At 32.4% G+C, this 14569-nt stretch overlaps 1 protein-coding gene across 1 annotated transcript; it reads right to left on the minus strand.

Annotated features, from left to right (window-relative positions):
- Positions 1-36: 36 nt before the first annotated feature.
- Positions 37-5549, minus strand: LOC145641599 (uncharacterized). Its single transcript, XM_081692452.1, has 7 exons — positions 5248-5549; positions 1860-1908; positions 1668-1770; positions 1428-1523; positions 1273-1347; positions 843-912; positions 37-338 (listed from the first exon to the last, which is right to left on the minus strand). Exons 1-7 carry the CDS (start codon positions 5509-5511, stop codon positions 264-266), a joined length of 732 nt encoding a protein of 243 aa, XP_081548578.1. The 5' UTR covers positions 5512-5549; the 3' UTR covers positions 37-263.
- Positions 5550-14569: the final 9020 nt, after the last annotated feature.

Consider the following 14569-nt stretch of genomic DNA (forward strand, 5'->3'; position numbering starts at 1 on the left):
GAAACCCAATGCCTCAAAACAGTTACATCTTACATATTAGTGATTTGACTGATTTCATATAAAGAGAGCAGAAGAATGCAAGAAGAAATACAAGATAACACGATGATGAACCTATGTTATAAATGGGTAACATATTAAGCTCAACTTGGACTTTTCAACACTTGTTTATACATATTTTCTCTCAGCAGCTCAATGTCAACTTCAGAGTAACTCTGGCAGTACATTCTTATCTAAGCACATATCTGAAGTCGAGAAGAATAGCTTTAATTTCCAACAAGCGCCTCTGCTTTCTCCAACCAAACATTGTATATGTCATCAGAGAACAGTACAAAATAAACCTGAAAAGAGATTAAGATCAATCTTGTTGATTATTCAAAGTTCATTGTTGTCATTAGATTATAATGCAGCCATTGTAACATAATGCCGCTGCAGATAGCGGCAAGTCATGATATGAACCGTTTTGTTATCTATAATTCTACCCAACTAACAGCACACGGAAAATGGGTGGAAATTGGGGAATGGAACTCGTGAGTCGTGACTCTAAAGTCCAGATATTGAAGCTAATTACCAATTACAAGAGCACGAGAGCAGATTTGAGTAAAATCTGATAAATTATACAGGATAAGAATGTCAATGACTGGATATGAATATATGATAGTTCCTCAAAAAAAAAAAAAAAAAAAATGTATATGATAGTTCCTTAGTAAATGAAAGTGCATTATGCCTCTGCTCCTGGATATTGTTGTTGTAACCGGGAAGAGGGAGAGAGAGAGAGAGACAGCATAATTTGACAAGATAATATAATGAAAGAAATATCAAACTTTGATAGAGCAATTTGGTACCTCCTTGAAGTCATTGGCAAATTCCTTAACTGTGGATATGGCAATATTGGCTGCTTCATCATAAGGATATCTGCAGAAATTCCTTACCAAGTTAAAACATAAAAAGAGTAACTAACATCTCAGCAGCCTATAATGGTTCCTTGAAAAAAAAAAATTAAAAAAAAAAAATCAAACAATTTACAAACTGTACTCCACCCGTTTCAAAATGTAAGCCTACTTTGAAATTCATGGCACTTAAGCTCTGATGTTAGCTAAATGTTCTTAGGCACAGCATGATTAAGCATCAGATGCTACAAAAAACATACTCTGTCATCCCATATCTAGAAACTTTCTTCAGCACTTACAAAAAATACTATGGATATTCTAATCAACTTATTCCTAAAAAGGGCAAATAATGGAATGATTATCAAATTCAACTTAGGCAACATACCCATAAACACCACAAGATATGGCAGGGAAGGCTATGTAATGAATGTTGTTCTCTTTCGCAACAAGCAAACTATTTCTGCACGAGACACAAATAATATGACTTAATAATAAGAAAAGGTAAATGACCAATGGCACATATTGAAGCACAAAAGTTACTTGTAAGCATTCTTCAGCAAGGCCTCGGGATTTTTGACAGCATCATATATTGGACCAACAGTGTGGATTACATGAGCTGCAGGTAATCTGAAACCACTGCAACATGATGTAAATTATGTTAGTAGGAAAAAAAAAAAAAAAAAAAAAAAAAAAAAAAAAAAAAAAAAAAAAAAACTAACAGATTAACAAAAGTATTTCTGCACAACAATGTGTACGAATAGGGGCACTTAAGACACATACGGAGTGACCCTTGCTTCTCCAGTGGGACAGCGAACTCCAGGGCGAACTTCAGGTACTTTATAACATGCTTCTTTGAGTTCTGGACCAGCAGCTCTGTGAATGGCTAAACAAAGAAAATTAACATATTAAATCATGTCCAACAAAAAATCAGCTCATCAAGTTATTCTAAGAAACGGTCAATGATTGATATACCTCCGTCTACACCGCCTCCACCCAGCATTCTCTCTTTCGCAGCATTAACCTAACAAATTATGGCTTCTTAAAAACAAAAGCCTATAACTGACTTAAGGTAAAATGTATGTGTGATACATAAGTCAATACAATGAGAATTGAGAAAAGACAGCGAGTCCACATCAACCTTTATTAAGTTTTAGTAACAACTAACAAGTAGTCATCAGCTTATCAAACATTTACGAGATTAAATCCTAAATAAGAGGGACTATTTGTCAAGATAAATCCCAATGCATCACTTTCAAATCGATAAAGAAAAGCTATTTACAGCCTAAACACCTAAGTTTCTAAATCATCTCTATTATGTGTGATTTTTGTGCATTATTGTTCTAAGCCATAACATGAGCTAATAGCAAAAGGAAAAGAAAAAAAAAAAAATACCATGGATCTCATCTATGACAAATAATCAATTCACGGCGTGACAAAACCAATACTATAACATGGCATGAACAAAATCACGTCTTAATTCATGTGTGTGTGTGTGTGTGTGTGTGTGTGTGGGGGGGGGGGGGGGGGGGGGGGGCCTTCGCCATCCCACAAAATAAAACTCTCCTAATTGCATACTAGTACATGGACCGAGCTGCATGTGACAAGGTTCTCTTGCTCAAATTTTCCCAAGGATTATATATGCAACAATAATTTTTTGGAAAAATGGAAATTAAAAATCCAACCTTTGTGCGGTCTTCTCATAAAAATCCAACCTTCCATTAATCTCATAAAAATCCAATCTTTATACCTCACCTTCTCCAACAGATCCATATGACCTTTAACTTGTTAAACAAGTTAAAAAGTTTTTTTTTTTTTTTTTTTTTTTGGTTTAATTCTCTCACTTTCCCTTCTCACTCCTCCTCTTTTTCTCTCCTCTCTCCTTAACAACTGAAACAGAGCAGCACACCTCCGCCGCCACCACCTCCACCTCTGCCACCACCACCTCTGCCACCACTTATACCCACCCTACCCCTCTCGCTCTTCATCTTCTCTCTCTAAAATCAGCAACTCAAATACACTCAACTTCTCTCTCTAAATCAGCTCATCAACAATGGAGGGGATAAATTCGCTAAAACGGGGGAGAAGACTCAAGAAACATAAATGAAGGATCATCATCATTCTTCTCAAGAAACAAAGGAGAAGACGAAAATCTCGCCAGAAGAATCAAAGGAGAAGAAGAATATCTCACCGGAAGACCAGACTACTGAGATTGATTTTGATGAAATCAATCATGTATTCAACCTAAAATGGCGGAGGACCAGACTACTGGGTGTGTGTGTTGGTGGTGGGGCGGTAGAGTTGGTGGTTGGGTGTTTTTGTTGGTGGCTGGGCGGTGGAGTTGGTGTCTCAGCGTATTGTTGGTGGTTGAGCGTGTATGTTGGTGGCAGGGGAAGGTGGTGGTGGTGGTGGTGTGCGTTGGGTTCCAGTGTGGGCTGTGCGTTTTTGTTGGTGGTGTGTGTGTTGGGTTCCGATGGGCAATGGGCGTGCAGGGAGGGAGAAAAGGGAGCGGTGGAAAAGGGTTTCTGAATTTCTTGTTTTTTTTTCTTTTTCTTTTTTAATAATTAAAAAGATAATTGACCTATTATTAGCTGACACGTGGCATATAACTTACAAAAATCGGTCATCAACAGATAATGGGTCTTTAGATGAAGGTGGGGTATAAAGGTTGGATTTTTGTGAGATTAACTGAAGGTTGGATTTTTAAGAGAAGACCGGACAAAGGTTGGATTTTTAATTTCCATTTTTCCTAATTTTTTTTTCCAACAATTTTGTATAGTACTAGAAATTAAAAAGCTACCAACATCATATTTTTTAAGATCTATAAATAGACATTCATATTGATATATTTTCTTACTTGTACACTATTCTTTCCACTTTGTTAATTAATTATAATATTCATATTTCCTATTTGCTAATTTACCAAGGTTTCTGCCTAATTTATATATATATATATATATATATATATATATATATATATATATATATATATATATATATATATATATATATTATTTTAGATATTGTCATTTTACTTAATAAGAAAGTGTTATTCATAGATTCAACAAATAAATGAATCTTAATCATCCTTGTTTTACATATAAATATATAATTAAGGCTATAGCAAGAAAAATAAAAAATAATCATCCTTGTTTTACATATAATTAAGGCTATAGCATGAAGGATTTTTCTTTTTTCTTTCTAAAAATCTAAATATTCCTTTAGTGTGTTCTCTATAACTTTTTCATATATATAATCATGTCCCCCAAATTCCATCAAGATGATAAACGAAGTAATGAAGGATAGAAAAAAATGCTCTTATGACACGCTTATCTTAAGAGCAAGAGCAACAAATCCAACACAACAAAATGATGCATCATTAAAGTAAAATTGGTATGCTCCAAATCCACTCACCCAACTTTTTATACTCTCTCTTAGCTTAACCAATTTTGTCTTATAATTTTCTGAAACTACATTACATATTTATAGAGTATGAGGATATAAGAAAATGGAGGTACTATAAGTAACTAAGGTAAGGAGAAGAAAACTAGATTACATCAATATAGGTGTCTATTTATAAATCTCAAAACAAAATAACCGTTTTGTATTAAATTTCTAATTTTTACTAAAACTGATGGAATATATATTTTGCATACAATGACGTTAGGAAAAGCTTAACAAGGGACGGATGTTACACGAAGATCAGTCTGTGTGTCGAATCAAATAACATGTGGGCTTCACAGCATGCATCAAAATTTATCGGTTTAGCTTGCAATTAGCCATACCCAATAAAAATAAAAATCATAGATGATGCAGCACGGTGCCTAGAATCCATTATTAGAGGTTGTATGGTCATATCATATCGGGCCAAACTTTACTCTTTTGGGAACCTGTACTACTCTTATCTTTGTAACACATTAGTTATATACTTCATATTGTAGTTTGCATTACATATTATTGTGTATATATTTCTTGTTACTTTGTATTATTCAATACATTTCCTATACTAATACTTCATAATAATTTCAAATTTTACTTACTACGAATCACGCAATGTTAGGTTTTATATGGCTCATTTAGTACGAAGTACTAATACTTTCATATCGTATCTAGCAATTTCAAACTCAATCATACCACAAAATCAATTTGATTAAGCAAATAAAAATAACATATTTGATTTCCTCCATATAATCGCAATCCAATCAACCAAAAACAAAAACAAGAATAAATAAATTAATCCATAATCTATGATCATCAGTTCTAAATACAGAGAACAAATTAGTATTTAAAAAATTCGACATGCAAACGAAAACCAAAAGCCAAAGCAAAAACAAGGATGAGAGAGAAAGAGAAGAGGACTAACAATGGCGTCAGAGGAGCCATCGACGGACCACTGAGTGATATCGCCCTTCTGAATCTTGAGACGACTAGAAGAAGACAGAGCGAACTCCTTTGAATTTCCTGAATTAGCAGCAGTCGACATTGCAGAAACCCTAATTTTGGAGAAAATGGCGGGAAAATTGGAAGGTTGATTGAAATTGGGGAAAAATGTAGGAGAACGAGAAGAGGAAGGAGTGCGAATGACAGAAGGGTTTGGAAGGAATTTGAGAAGTGATGTTGCTCTCATTTCATTTGTGTTTTTGTTGGAGAGCGAATGATTGGATTGTGAATTTTGATACTTAACTTATGAAGCACTAGTGTTTGTTTACATGGCTATAGGTGATTAGAGGTGTTACCGTGTTAATTTAGGGGTTGGATTCGATGAAATCAGCCCTATTTTAAATTTGAGTCATTGTTACATCTTTTAAATACTAATGTGTTGGAGTGAGTCAAAATCTGAATTGGGTCTTTTTTTCGAGTTGGGTCAATTAGGACATGTTTTGATACATCTAAGGGTGATCATAGGTCGGATTTGGATACTACATGTCTACTTGTCTACATGAGAGGTGATTGGTTTCTAACTGAGGAGTCGTGCCAAGCCAATTTTTGAGCTAAAAGTTCTTAACAAGATTAATTAATATTAGGGCCTGTTCTGTTCCGTTGAAATTCAGTTCAGTTCAGTTCAGTTCAGTTCAGTTCAGTTCAGCTCAGTTTAGTTCAGTTCAGTTCAGTTCAGCTCAGTTCAGCTTAGCTCCTAATTTCCTTCTCTTATAAAATATTCATTTCAGTTCAGTTCAGTTCAGTTCAGTTCAGTTCAGTTCAGTTCAGTTCAGTTCAGTTCAGTTGAGTTCAGTTCAGTTCAGTTCAGTTCAGTTGAGTTCAGTTCAGTTCAGTTCAGTTCAGTTCAGCTGAGTTCAGTCAATCGGAACAGGCCCTTAGTTGAGATTTTTGGACATGGAGGCTACATGTAAGTACCGATTGATCAAAATTTAGGCTTGGGCTATGCGTTATGTTATATGTAAGGCCTATGTCAATTGTGTCAGATCCCTAATCGCGTGTCATGTATAGCTAATCACTAATGATTCGGCAAAACCTGGAAAAGGTAAGAGTTGGGCATGTGAAAATGCTTCATAAGCCATGCATAAATATGATTTGCAAAGCCTAACTTACTGATTTGGACCTAAATTTTTCGACCAAATTTTGACTCGACCTAAAGTTTGGTCACGAAATTTTCTAAAAAGTTACCAAGCACAACCACAAGTGTACTTTGCACGTTGTGTTGAGTGTTTTCGTGTTTACATGCTTAGCCTTTCAATGTTGCTTGGTTGTTTGGTTGATTCCAAACACAAGATGCATTTATGTAATGCTGACAATGTGCTTAAAGTTCTCATTTGATAATAGCGTAGTTAGACACCTAATCGCGTCAACGCTTTTACTTAATTCACTTAAAAAGTTGTGAGTCAACGAATCAAGAATGTGCCGAATTGTTTATTTACGTTTTTAGATTCTTAGCCCTTCCGTGATTAAATTTTGTTAAAATAGTTTTTATAATCGTTAATTGTCAATTATAGATGGTGTAGGACTTTAATTGATGAAATATAGGATTCTTTAGGATTTCTTTCCAAAAAAAAAAAAAAAAAAAAACCTATTATGTTAGTACTGATAATTTTCAAGAATTAATATGTGGGTGTCACCAATAGCCCATTTACAAGCCCATTCGCTGTTCATCAAAAACCATTAGTCCATCATCACCCCTGATCCACAACCAAACTGACTTTTCTCAAAACGTTTTGAGCACTGAAACTTCTGTCTCTTTTAGCATATTGTCTCAACCCACTAATAAAAATGAGTAGGTGTTAAAATTGAGCCGAACTCGATTCGATATAACTTGATTTAAAATTTGGTGTGTATAAATTCAATATTTAAGGGTCTGTTCTAATTTATTGAATATAGTTGAACTAAACTGAACTGATTAGAGTTAAACTGAAGTGAACTGAATTATTTATGAAAGAAGGAAATTAGAAACCGAAGTAAACTAATTGGAGCTAAATTGAAGTAAACTAATTGGAGCTAAACTGAATTGAACTGGACTGAAATTAAGCTGAGGAGAACATACCCTTAACATTAAATCAAATCTATAATTCTCATAACTCAACCCATTAATCCACTATGTTTTTTTTTTTTTTTTTTTTTTATTATTGTTTACAAGTGACCTAACTTCAAAAGATCCAATTCAAACAGAGTAATAAAATGAACCAATTCAAAATTTAATCTTCATAGACACAATTACATAACATGACTCAACTCAAATTTAACTACAACATGAATTTAAAAACGGAGGGAGTATCAATTAGGGATGGCAATGGATTTGGACCCGACCCGGATCCGTGGATCCAGATCCGTTTTTCACGGATCTGGGTCTTCAAATTTTGGACCCGACGGATCCGGGTCGGATCCGGGTCCTGCTGACAAAAACGGATCTGGATCTGGGTCCTAGACCCGGATCCAGATCCGTGGACCCTTTTTTTTATTTTTCCTATTAGAAAAAACTAAAATTGTTTGTTTCTTTATTAAAAATGTTAGTAATGATAAAGATTAACCCTTTCAAGAGATGAATTTTGGATGCTCATATTATATAAATCATCGTTGTTTTTTCACTAGCTCATATGAAACATCGTATTTTTTTGTTGTTTATAATTTTAATTCAAAATATGAGTGTATAAATTGGTTAATTTTGGGTTGAACTTAATAACCAACAACGTAAGTTTGAAATAATTTTTTTGACCCGAACATTAAATTTATTGCAAAAAATTAGACAAAATATATTGGACCCGTTTTGGACCCGGATCCGTTGGACCCGACGGACCCGGATCCGGACCCGGATCCGTTGAACCCGACGAATCCGGATCCGAGTCTTCATTTTCTAGACCCGACGGATCCGGGTCGGATCTGAATCCTATATACAAAAACGGATCTAGATCCGAGTCCATCCGGACCCGATCCAGATGCGACCCGTTGCCATCCCTAGTATCAACGGAACAAAAGGAAGAGGTGGTGGAAAACTGGAAATGACATGGTCAAATATTGTGGGGACAAAAAACAAGGGGCTGGGAAGTACATAGCACAAAACAAACAAGAAAGGAAAAAAAGAGGAAGAATCACGAGGAAAGATGACCTACATCTATTGGGATGCTAACCCCTAAAGGCTAAGGCACATGGGGATTGTTTGGGTCACATTTAATTTACCATCTTCACCTCTCTACTCTCTACTTCTTAGTGGGCCCTTTTTACCCTGCTATTTTTCCGTTCAACCATCCAAACACCCAAACGTCGTCGTCTTCTTGTACTACCACATTTCCATGTTTTGAACTTCCTTTTACTAGGGTACTACCGCACAAATAGCAATCTACCCCTATTTTTGTAGGACACTCCCATTTTTCATACTACCTTCATTACATGTTATGTGCAACGATTTAACATAGGGAAAATATCTAATCGTTGCACATAGCATGTAACGGAGATAGTACAACTTTAGGGAACATATTACAATTTTGAAGAACATCATTATTACATCATTACATGTAAATATATCTATAATGATTAAAAAAATAAAAAATATTTGCATAATTTATATTAATTCCTTATCTCATTTTAACCTTCTATTTTTACGCATTTTTTTTTATAATAATAATATTAATACTTAAAAGATTAAATCATAGTTATTTTTTTAATTAGTAAAAAAATAAAAAAACTAGATAAAATTATATTAAATGGAAATTATAAGGTTGTTAGATTGTGATTATTAGGGTAAGAATGGATACATCATTTCATTAATTAGGTCATGTATAATTTATTTTGTATGTAAGCGTCAGGGCTTCCGGTGAGGCGGTGAGCCGCATAAATTCAAATACTCGCACATGCATAATATTGTGATATGCGTTTGACTCTAATGGTTGCATATAAGCATTAGACACATTTTTATGGTATAAATTTGAGAATTGATGATATAATTACTACTCCCTTCGTTTTTAAATACTTGCTCCACTTTCTATTTGCGGCCGTTTTTAAATACTTGCTCTATTTCCTTATTTGGAAAGTTTGTACAATATTTAATTTATTTCTCTCACCTAAAGGACCCAATATATATTCTCTCTCTTCCAATTCTCTCCACTACTTTTGCTTTCTATAAATTTTTATTCTTCCACCAACCCCACTACTTCCATATTTTATTACTTTCTCCAATTTCTCCTAAAACTCCGCTCATGGAGAAATGAAACAAGTATTTAAAAACGGAGGGAGTATTTAATTATTCTCAATTTTCGGATAGTATATAACATTTTCCTTAATTAATTAATATTTTAATTTTAGCACCGTATCATTTAACCTACTTGAATTGAGATGTCCTACAAAACCTTAATCATCTTTACATTACTATGTATTCATCTTTTTCTATACTAGTTTAACTTATTTTTGTCTTTCTAATCTTCATACGTACTGTATATATAAATAAATAAATAAATAAATAAAATAAAATTTTGTCTATTAAACGACAAAACTGTAAATAAATCATCAACTTTTTAGTAAATATGGGATCCACTGTTGATATAATTACAAAAATGTAACATTAATTGGGCATTTTTATTGATTTATTTACGATTTGGCCATTTGATAAACAATTTTTGTTTAGGGTTCCCTCATATTTTTCATGAGCCATAATTATGGTACAATTTTATTTTATTTTATTTTATTTTTTATTATATTTTATTTTATTTTTTTTAATTTTTTTGATGAAGTTAATTATGGAACGACATTAAAGTCAATAACAATGTTATTATAGGGGACATATATGTAAGATATTGTGTGGAGATATAGGGTCTGAATTCTGAATTCACGATACTACTTGTACTAGTTAGAATCTTTAGCTGGATTTATAACCTCCAAAAATTATAAGAAAGTAATAAAAGAAAAATAGGACAACTATTTCTTCCTCGTGCTTATATGTCCCTCCTTTTTTCGTGAAAAGAAAAAATTCACTATCTTTGCCAATAAATTTGCATTTAATCTGGGTCAAAGAGGTTAATGGATGCGTGCATTACTTCTACCATTAATTATTTGAGCTAATTAAAGGAATTAATGTATCTATTTATGCACGTGTAATGTAATTATGTAACTAATGTATTGTACGTACAATTTTGTATGGATATAATTGATACAAGTATGAGAATAATATGACACCATAAAAATTAAATACGTGACAAAATTTTGTTTTAATACATGGGAGTGGAGAAAAATCTTAAGCATAATAAAATAATTGTGAAAATTGTAATGTAGTCTTATGACTTTTGAGTTTTGACTACTATAATATTATAAAATAAACGGCTGAGATTATTTATTTATTTATTTTTAATTGAAAATTATTTTTATATATTTTTTTATTTCTAGAATTTTGAAAACATTAAAAAAATATTTCTAGAAGATAAATATATATTTAAAATAATTAAAAAATTATATTTAATTTAAATAATTAGTTAAAAATAAATTTAAAAAAACAAATACTCAGCCGTTCATTTAAGAAATTTTGACAGTAAAAAGTTATAAGATTACATTAGAATCATTTGAAAATAATAGTCATAAAACCTATAACCATGAGCCCACGATACAATTAATAGTTAAAAGTTAAGTTCTAAACTGAGAGTTATCTCAAAGACCTATACGCATGGTACAATATGACTAGAGTTGTTTGCAATCCGGTTTGGAAATGCACCAAATTGGTTTACATTTTTTTCAAACCATACCAAACCGTAATTACTACCAAATCATATCACAAAACGTGATTTGGCCCGGTGTAGTTTGCGGTTAACCATTGTCCTCAAGAGGTTGCTCCATATGTACTCATGGACTCGTTATCTTTAATTTAATGCTAGTTTCCCGTTTGTTCTTAAAAAAAAAAAAAAAAAAAAAAAAAAAAAAAAAAAAAAAAAAAAAAAAAAAAACGTGATTTGGCCCAGTGTAGTTTGCGGTTAAGACACATTTTTTAAAATAAATTTACAAATGTTTTTTAAAAAATTCTTTTATTTTATTTTTTTATTATTAATTCATAATTTAATATTAAATACTTATTTTTTAACCTTTAATCAACTAAAAGTCAAATAATACATCATACATAGGACTGGTTCTCTTAAGTTTAATTTCAGTTTCTAATTTCTTTCTCTCATAAACAGTTTAGTTTAGTTCAGTAAATCAGAATAGGCCCTTAAAATCCTTTATATCTATATTTATAAAAACATAGTATAAAAATGGCTTTATGGTTTGCGATTTAACAATTTATGGTTCTAAACCGCATGCAGTTTGCAGTGCAGTTTGGTCTATAAATTTTTGGAAACCAAACCTACACCGAGAACCGAATTTGATCATTAATTAACTCATTATTGAACCGCAATGCAATTTCAAATCGTAAATCGCACCAAACTGCAATTACGATTTAGTGCAGTCTAGACCGCACACTGAACAGTTCTAAATACAAATAATATTTAGTCCCAAAAAGCTAATTCACGACTCTTACAAAATAATTCAATTCCAATATAATACATTCATCAAGTTAGACCATGTAGACTACACATATCAAGTTTTGGAAATAGATACTCGTCCTTACATACATTACTAGCAAGTAACAACACCATCCGATCCCTACACTATAGCACGAAGAAATTAATTTAGATTTTTATAGGAAGATTATTAAAGTATAGATTCTAAATGATAAGGTAAAATTACGTCACAAAATAGGATCATGTCATGAGATTGTTCGACGTACTTAAAGCTCCTAGAAAACCAAGGAACGATCAACAAACACTAACCAAGTTGTCAAGGATCACTTAAGTGAAGGACAAGAAGCCCAATCTAAGTTATACCAACTTGTTAATGATAGATCACATTATGCACCAACTAGTACACATTGACATAGACATTGAACCGGACATCCTTTCAAGCTACGAGTTAGACACCTCATAATAGTTGCTTCTTTGAAGGGCACTCTTTGATAATTAAGGGATCGATGGTGCAAATCAATGTGTTAGTTTATTGTCTATGACATGTGTTAAATATGACCGACCCCAGACTGGAATCATCGAGAGGAAAGAGTCAATTGTTTATTCTTTAATCAATGTGGAACACTCACCTATGATACCGTATTTTATAAGATCAACTTATAACTACGCTAACGAACCCCTCACATAGTCACATGTAAGACCTATATATGCCTTCATCTGCATGTTGGATACTCTGTACTCGCATGTATGGTACGAACACAATAATACCCGTTTTGTTAATTTTGCTCATGTAAGGGCCTTAAGTAGCTTTATCACTCTTGAGATATTAACTTGAACTTGAACTCTTATAATTTTGTGTGATAAAATTCAAGGAAAAAAACTAACGAGGATATATAATTGTATAGAGGTCCATAATTTTACATAATTCGTACACTAAATTGGCTAAGGTTAATCTACAATACTTCGTGTAATGTATCTCCTTTTCTTTCATGTTAACGTCAAATTTATCTAAGATTACTTCCAAACTATCAATTTTGGCTTATCTCTAACTTCCTCATTATGGTTGAAGTCCATTTTTGTGGTCTATGTACAATTTATATTGTTGATCTTAATAAAACCAATCACATGAGACGTTGTCATGCATGTCGGTTTTTTAATGTCATGGTCACTTAATTATATTGTGGCCATCTTACATGTTATGCTCGAATAATAAACATAATCACATGTCAAAATTGTGTAGCAAATCATCAATTTATTTTATGGAAATATCACTAAGATCACAACAATATCATCATCAATCTTGCATTCATTAATTATAAGTTCTTAATTGTTGTGATTCTGCCGGGAAGAAAGATTTCCCAAATCTATAATAGTAGCGGCATTTGTAGGATTTATAGGGGATTGTTAAACGTCGCCCATTTGATTTGAGTATAATATTCTTCAAGTACTTTGATTTTGATGTTTTTGATCAAAGTGTGATTTCTCGGCTAACCTATTACTCCGTAGGATGTAGGAATTTCCATGAGGCCCAACCTATGGGGCTCTCCGAATGCTTGTCACTTAGCTTGGTTCAACGAATTTAATGTATGATGAGGGATGAAATTTTTTAAAAATAAATCCGCCTCTTAAATTAGGCTATGTTTGGTTCACCTTCTTTTTACTTAATCATACCTTAGGAAAAATTAATAGTTCATATTATATCAGATCAGATCAGAATAAATAAGTTCTGACTTACTTTATTGTTTTATGTGTGATTTTTTTATCGCTAAATATCTTTAGTTTTGTAATTAAAAAAAATTGTGAAAATTATATATTTTATAAAATGCACATTTTATTAAGAATCTAAGAAGACTCAACTTGATAGATTTTTTCTGTATAGATTATTGTATATATAAGGTCAAAGTTTGGTCAATAATCTGATTAAAGATCAAATCATATCATACCAGATCAGATTAGCTCAGATTAAGGGTCTGTTCTCTTACGTTGAAATTCAGTTCAGTTCCGCTCCTAATTTCCTTCTCTTATAAAATATTCATTTCAGTTCAGTTCAGTCAATGAAAACAGACCCTAAATCAAATAATACTTGACAATTTCCTTGCAAAACTTACTTTGACATATTTCCTAGCTAACCGGGCCACAAACACTTTCTTGTATGTGCTTTGGTGGGAGACATTTACATTTGGATCTTTAATTTGGGTGGGTGGATTGTGGCCGGAGACTAGGGAGGGCGATTGAATGGGGCAAAGGGATAAAGTGATGAGAAGTCGGGATATGAAAGGTAAGGTGTAATTCCTAATCCTAACTAATATATGTTTCGTATATAGCTTTTTTAAATAGTATGAAATAACTTTTATAAATGGCGTTTAGATAATTACATCTTTAAAAATATTTATTTACTTTTTTTTTTTTTTTGAAAGAAAATATTTATTTACTTAATTACCCCTATTATTGTTAATTAGCTTTTTTTTTTTTTTTTAAAAAAAAAAAAAAAAAAAAAAAAAAAAAAAAAAAAAAAACTCTTAAGAATAGTGTGGGAACATTTATATCTCTAAAAATATTTGTCTACATATTTTCTCTTAGTAACGCTATTAACAACTAAAGTCATAACGTAAGGCCAAACCGAAAGAGTTTTTGAATATTAGTTAGGTATGTCGCGAGCTAGTCGTTCTAGTAATACCCAAAATTGCTTAGTGAACTTGACAATGCTTCATAAACCAATGAGGTGCACCTTTCTGTACAAATTACATGGTGAAACTTTAA

The sequence above is a fragment of the Chenopodium album genome, chromosome 8 (assembly GCF_948465745.1).
Source record: "Chenopodium album chromosome 8, dcCheAlbu1.1, whole genome shotgun sequence".
In the NCBI taxonomy this organism is placed as follows: domain Eukaryota; kingdom Viridiplantae; phylum Streptophyta; class Magnoliopsida; order Caryophyllales; family Amaranthaceae; genus Chenopodium; species Chenopodium album.

Excerpts from the sequence above, each read along its gene's own strand:
- LOC145641599 (XM_081692452.1), bottom strand. The coding sequence starts at position 5,511 with ATGAGAGCAACATCACTTCTCAAATTCCTTCCAAACCCTTCTGTCATT. Across the intron at positions 1,771-1,859 it reads TGGAGGCGGTGTAGACGGAG|CCATTCACAGAGCTGCTGGT; the intron begins GTATATCAATCA and ends TTCTTTGTTTAG. Across the intron at positions 1,348-1,427 it reads TTGCTGAAGAATGCTTACAA|AAATAGTTTGCTTGTTGCGA; the intron begins GTAACTTTTGTG and ends TGTCTCGTGCAG.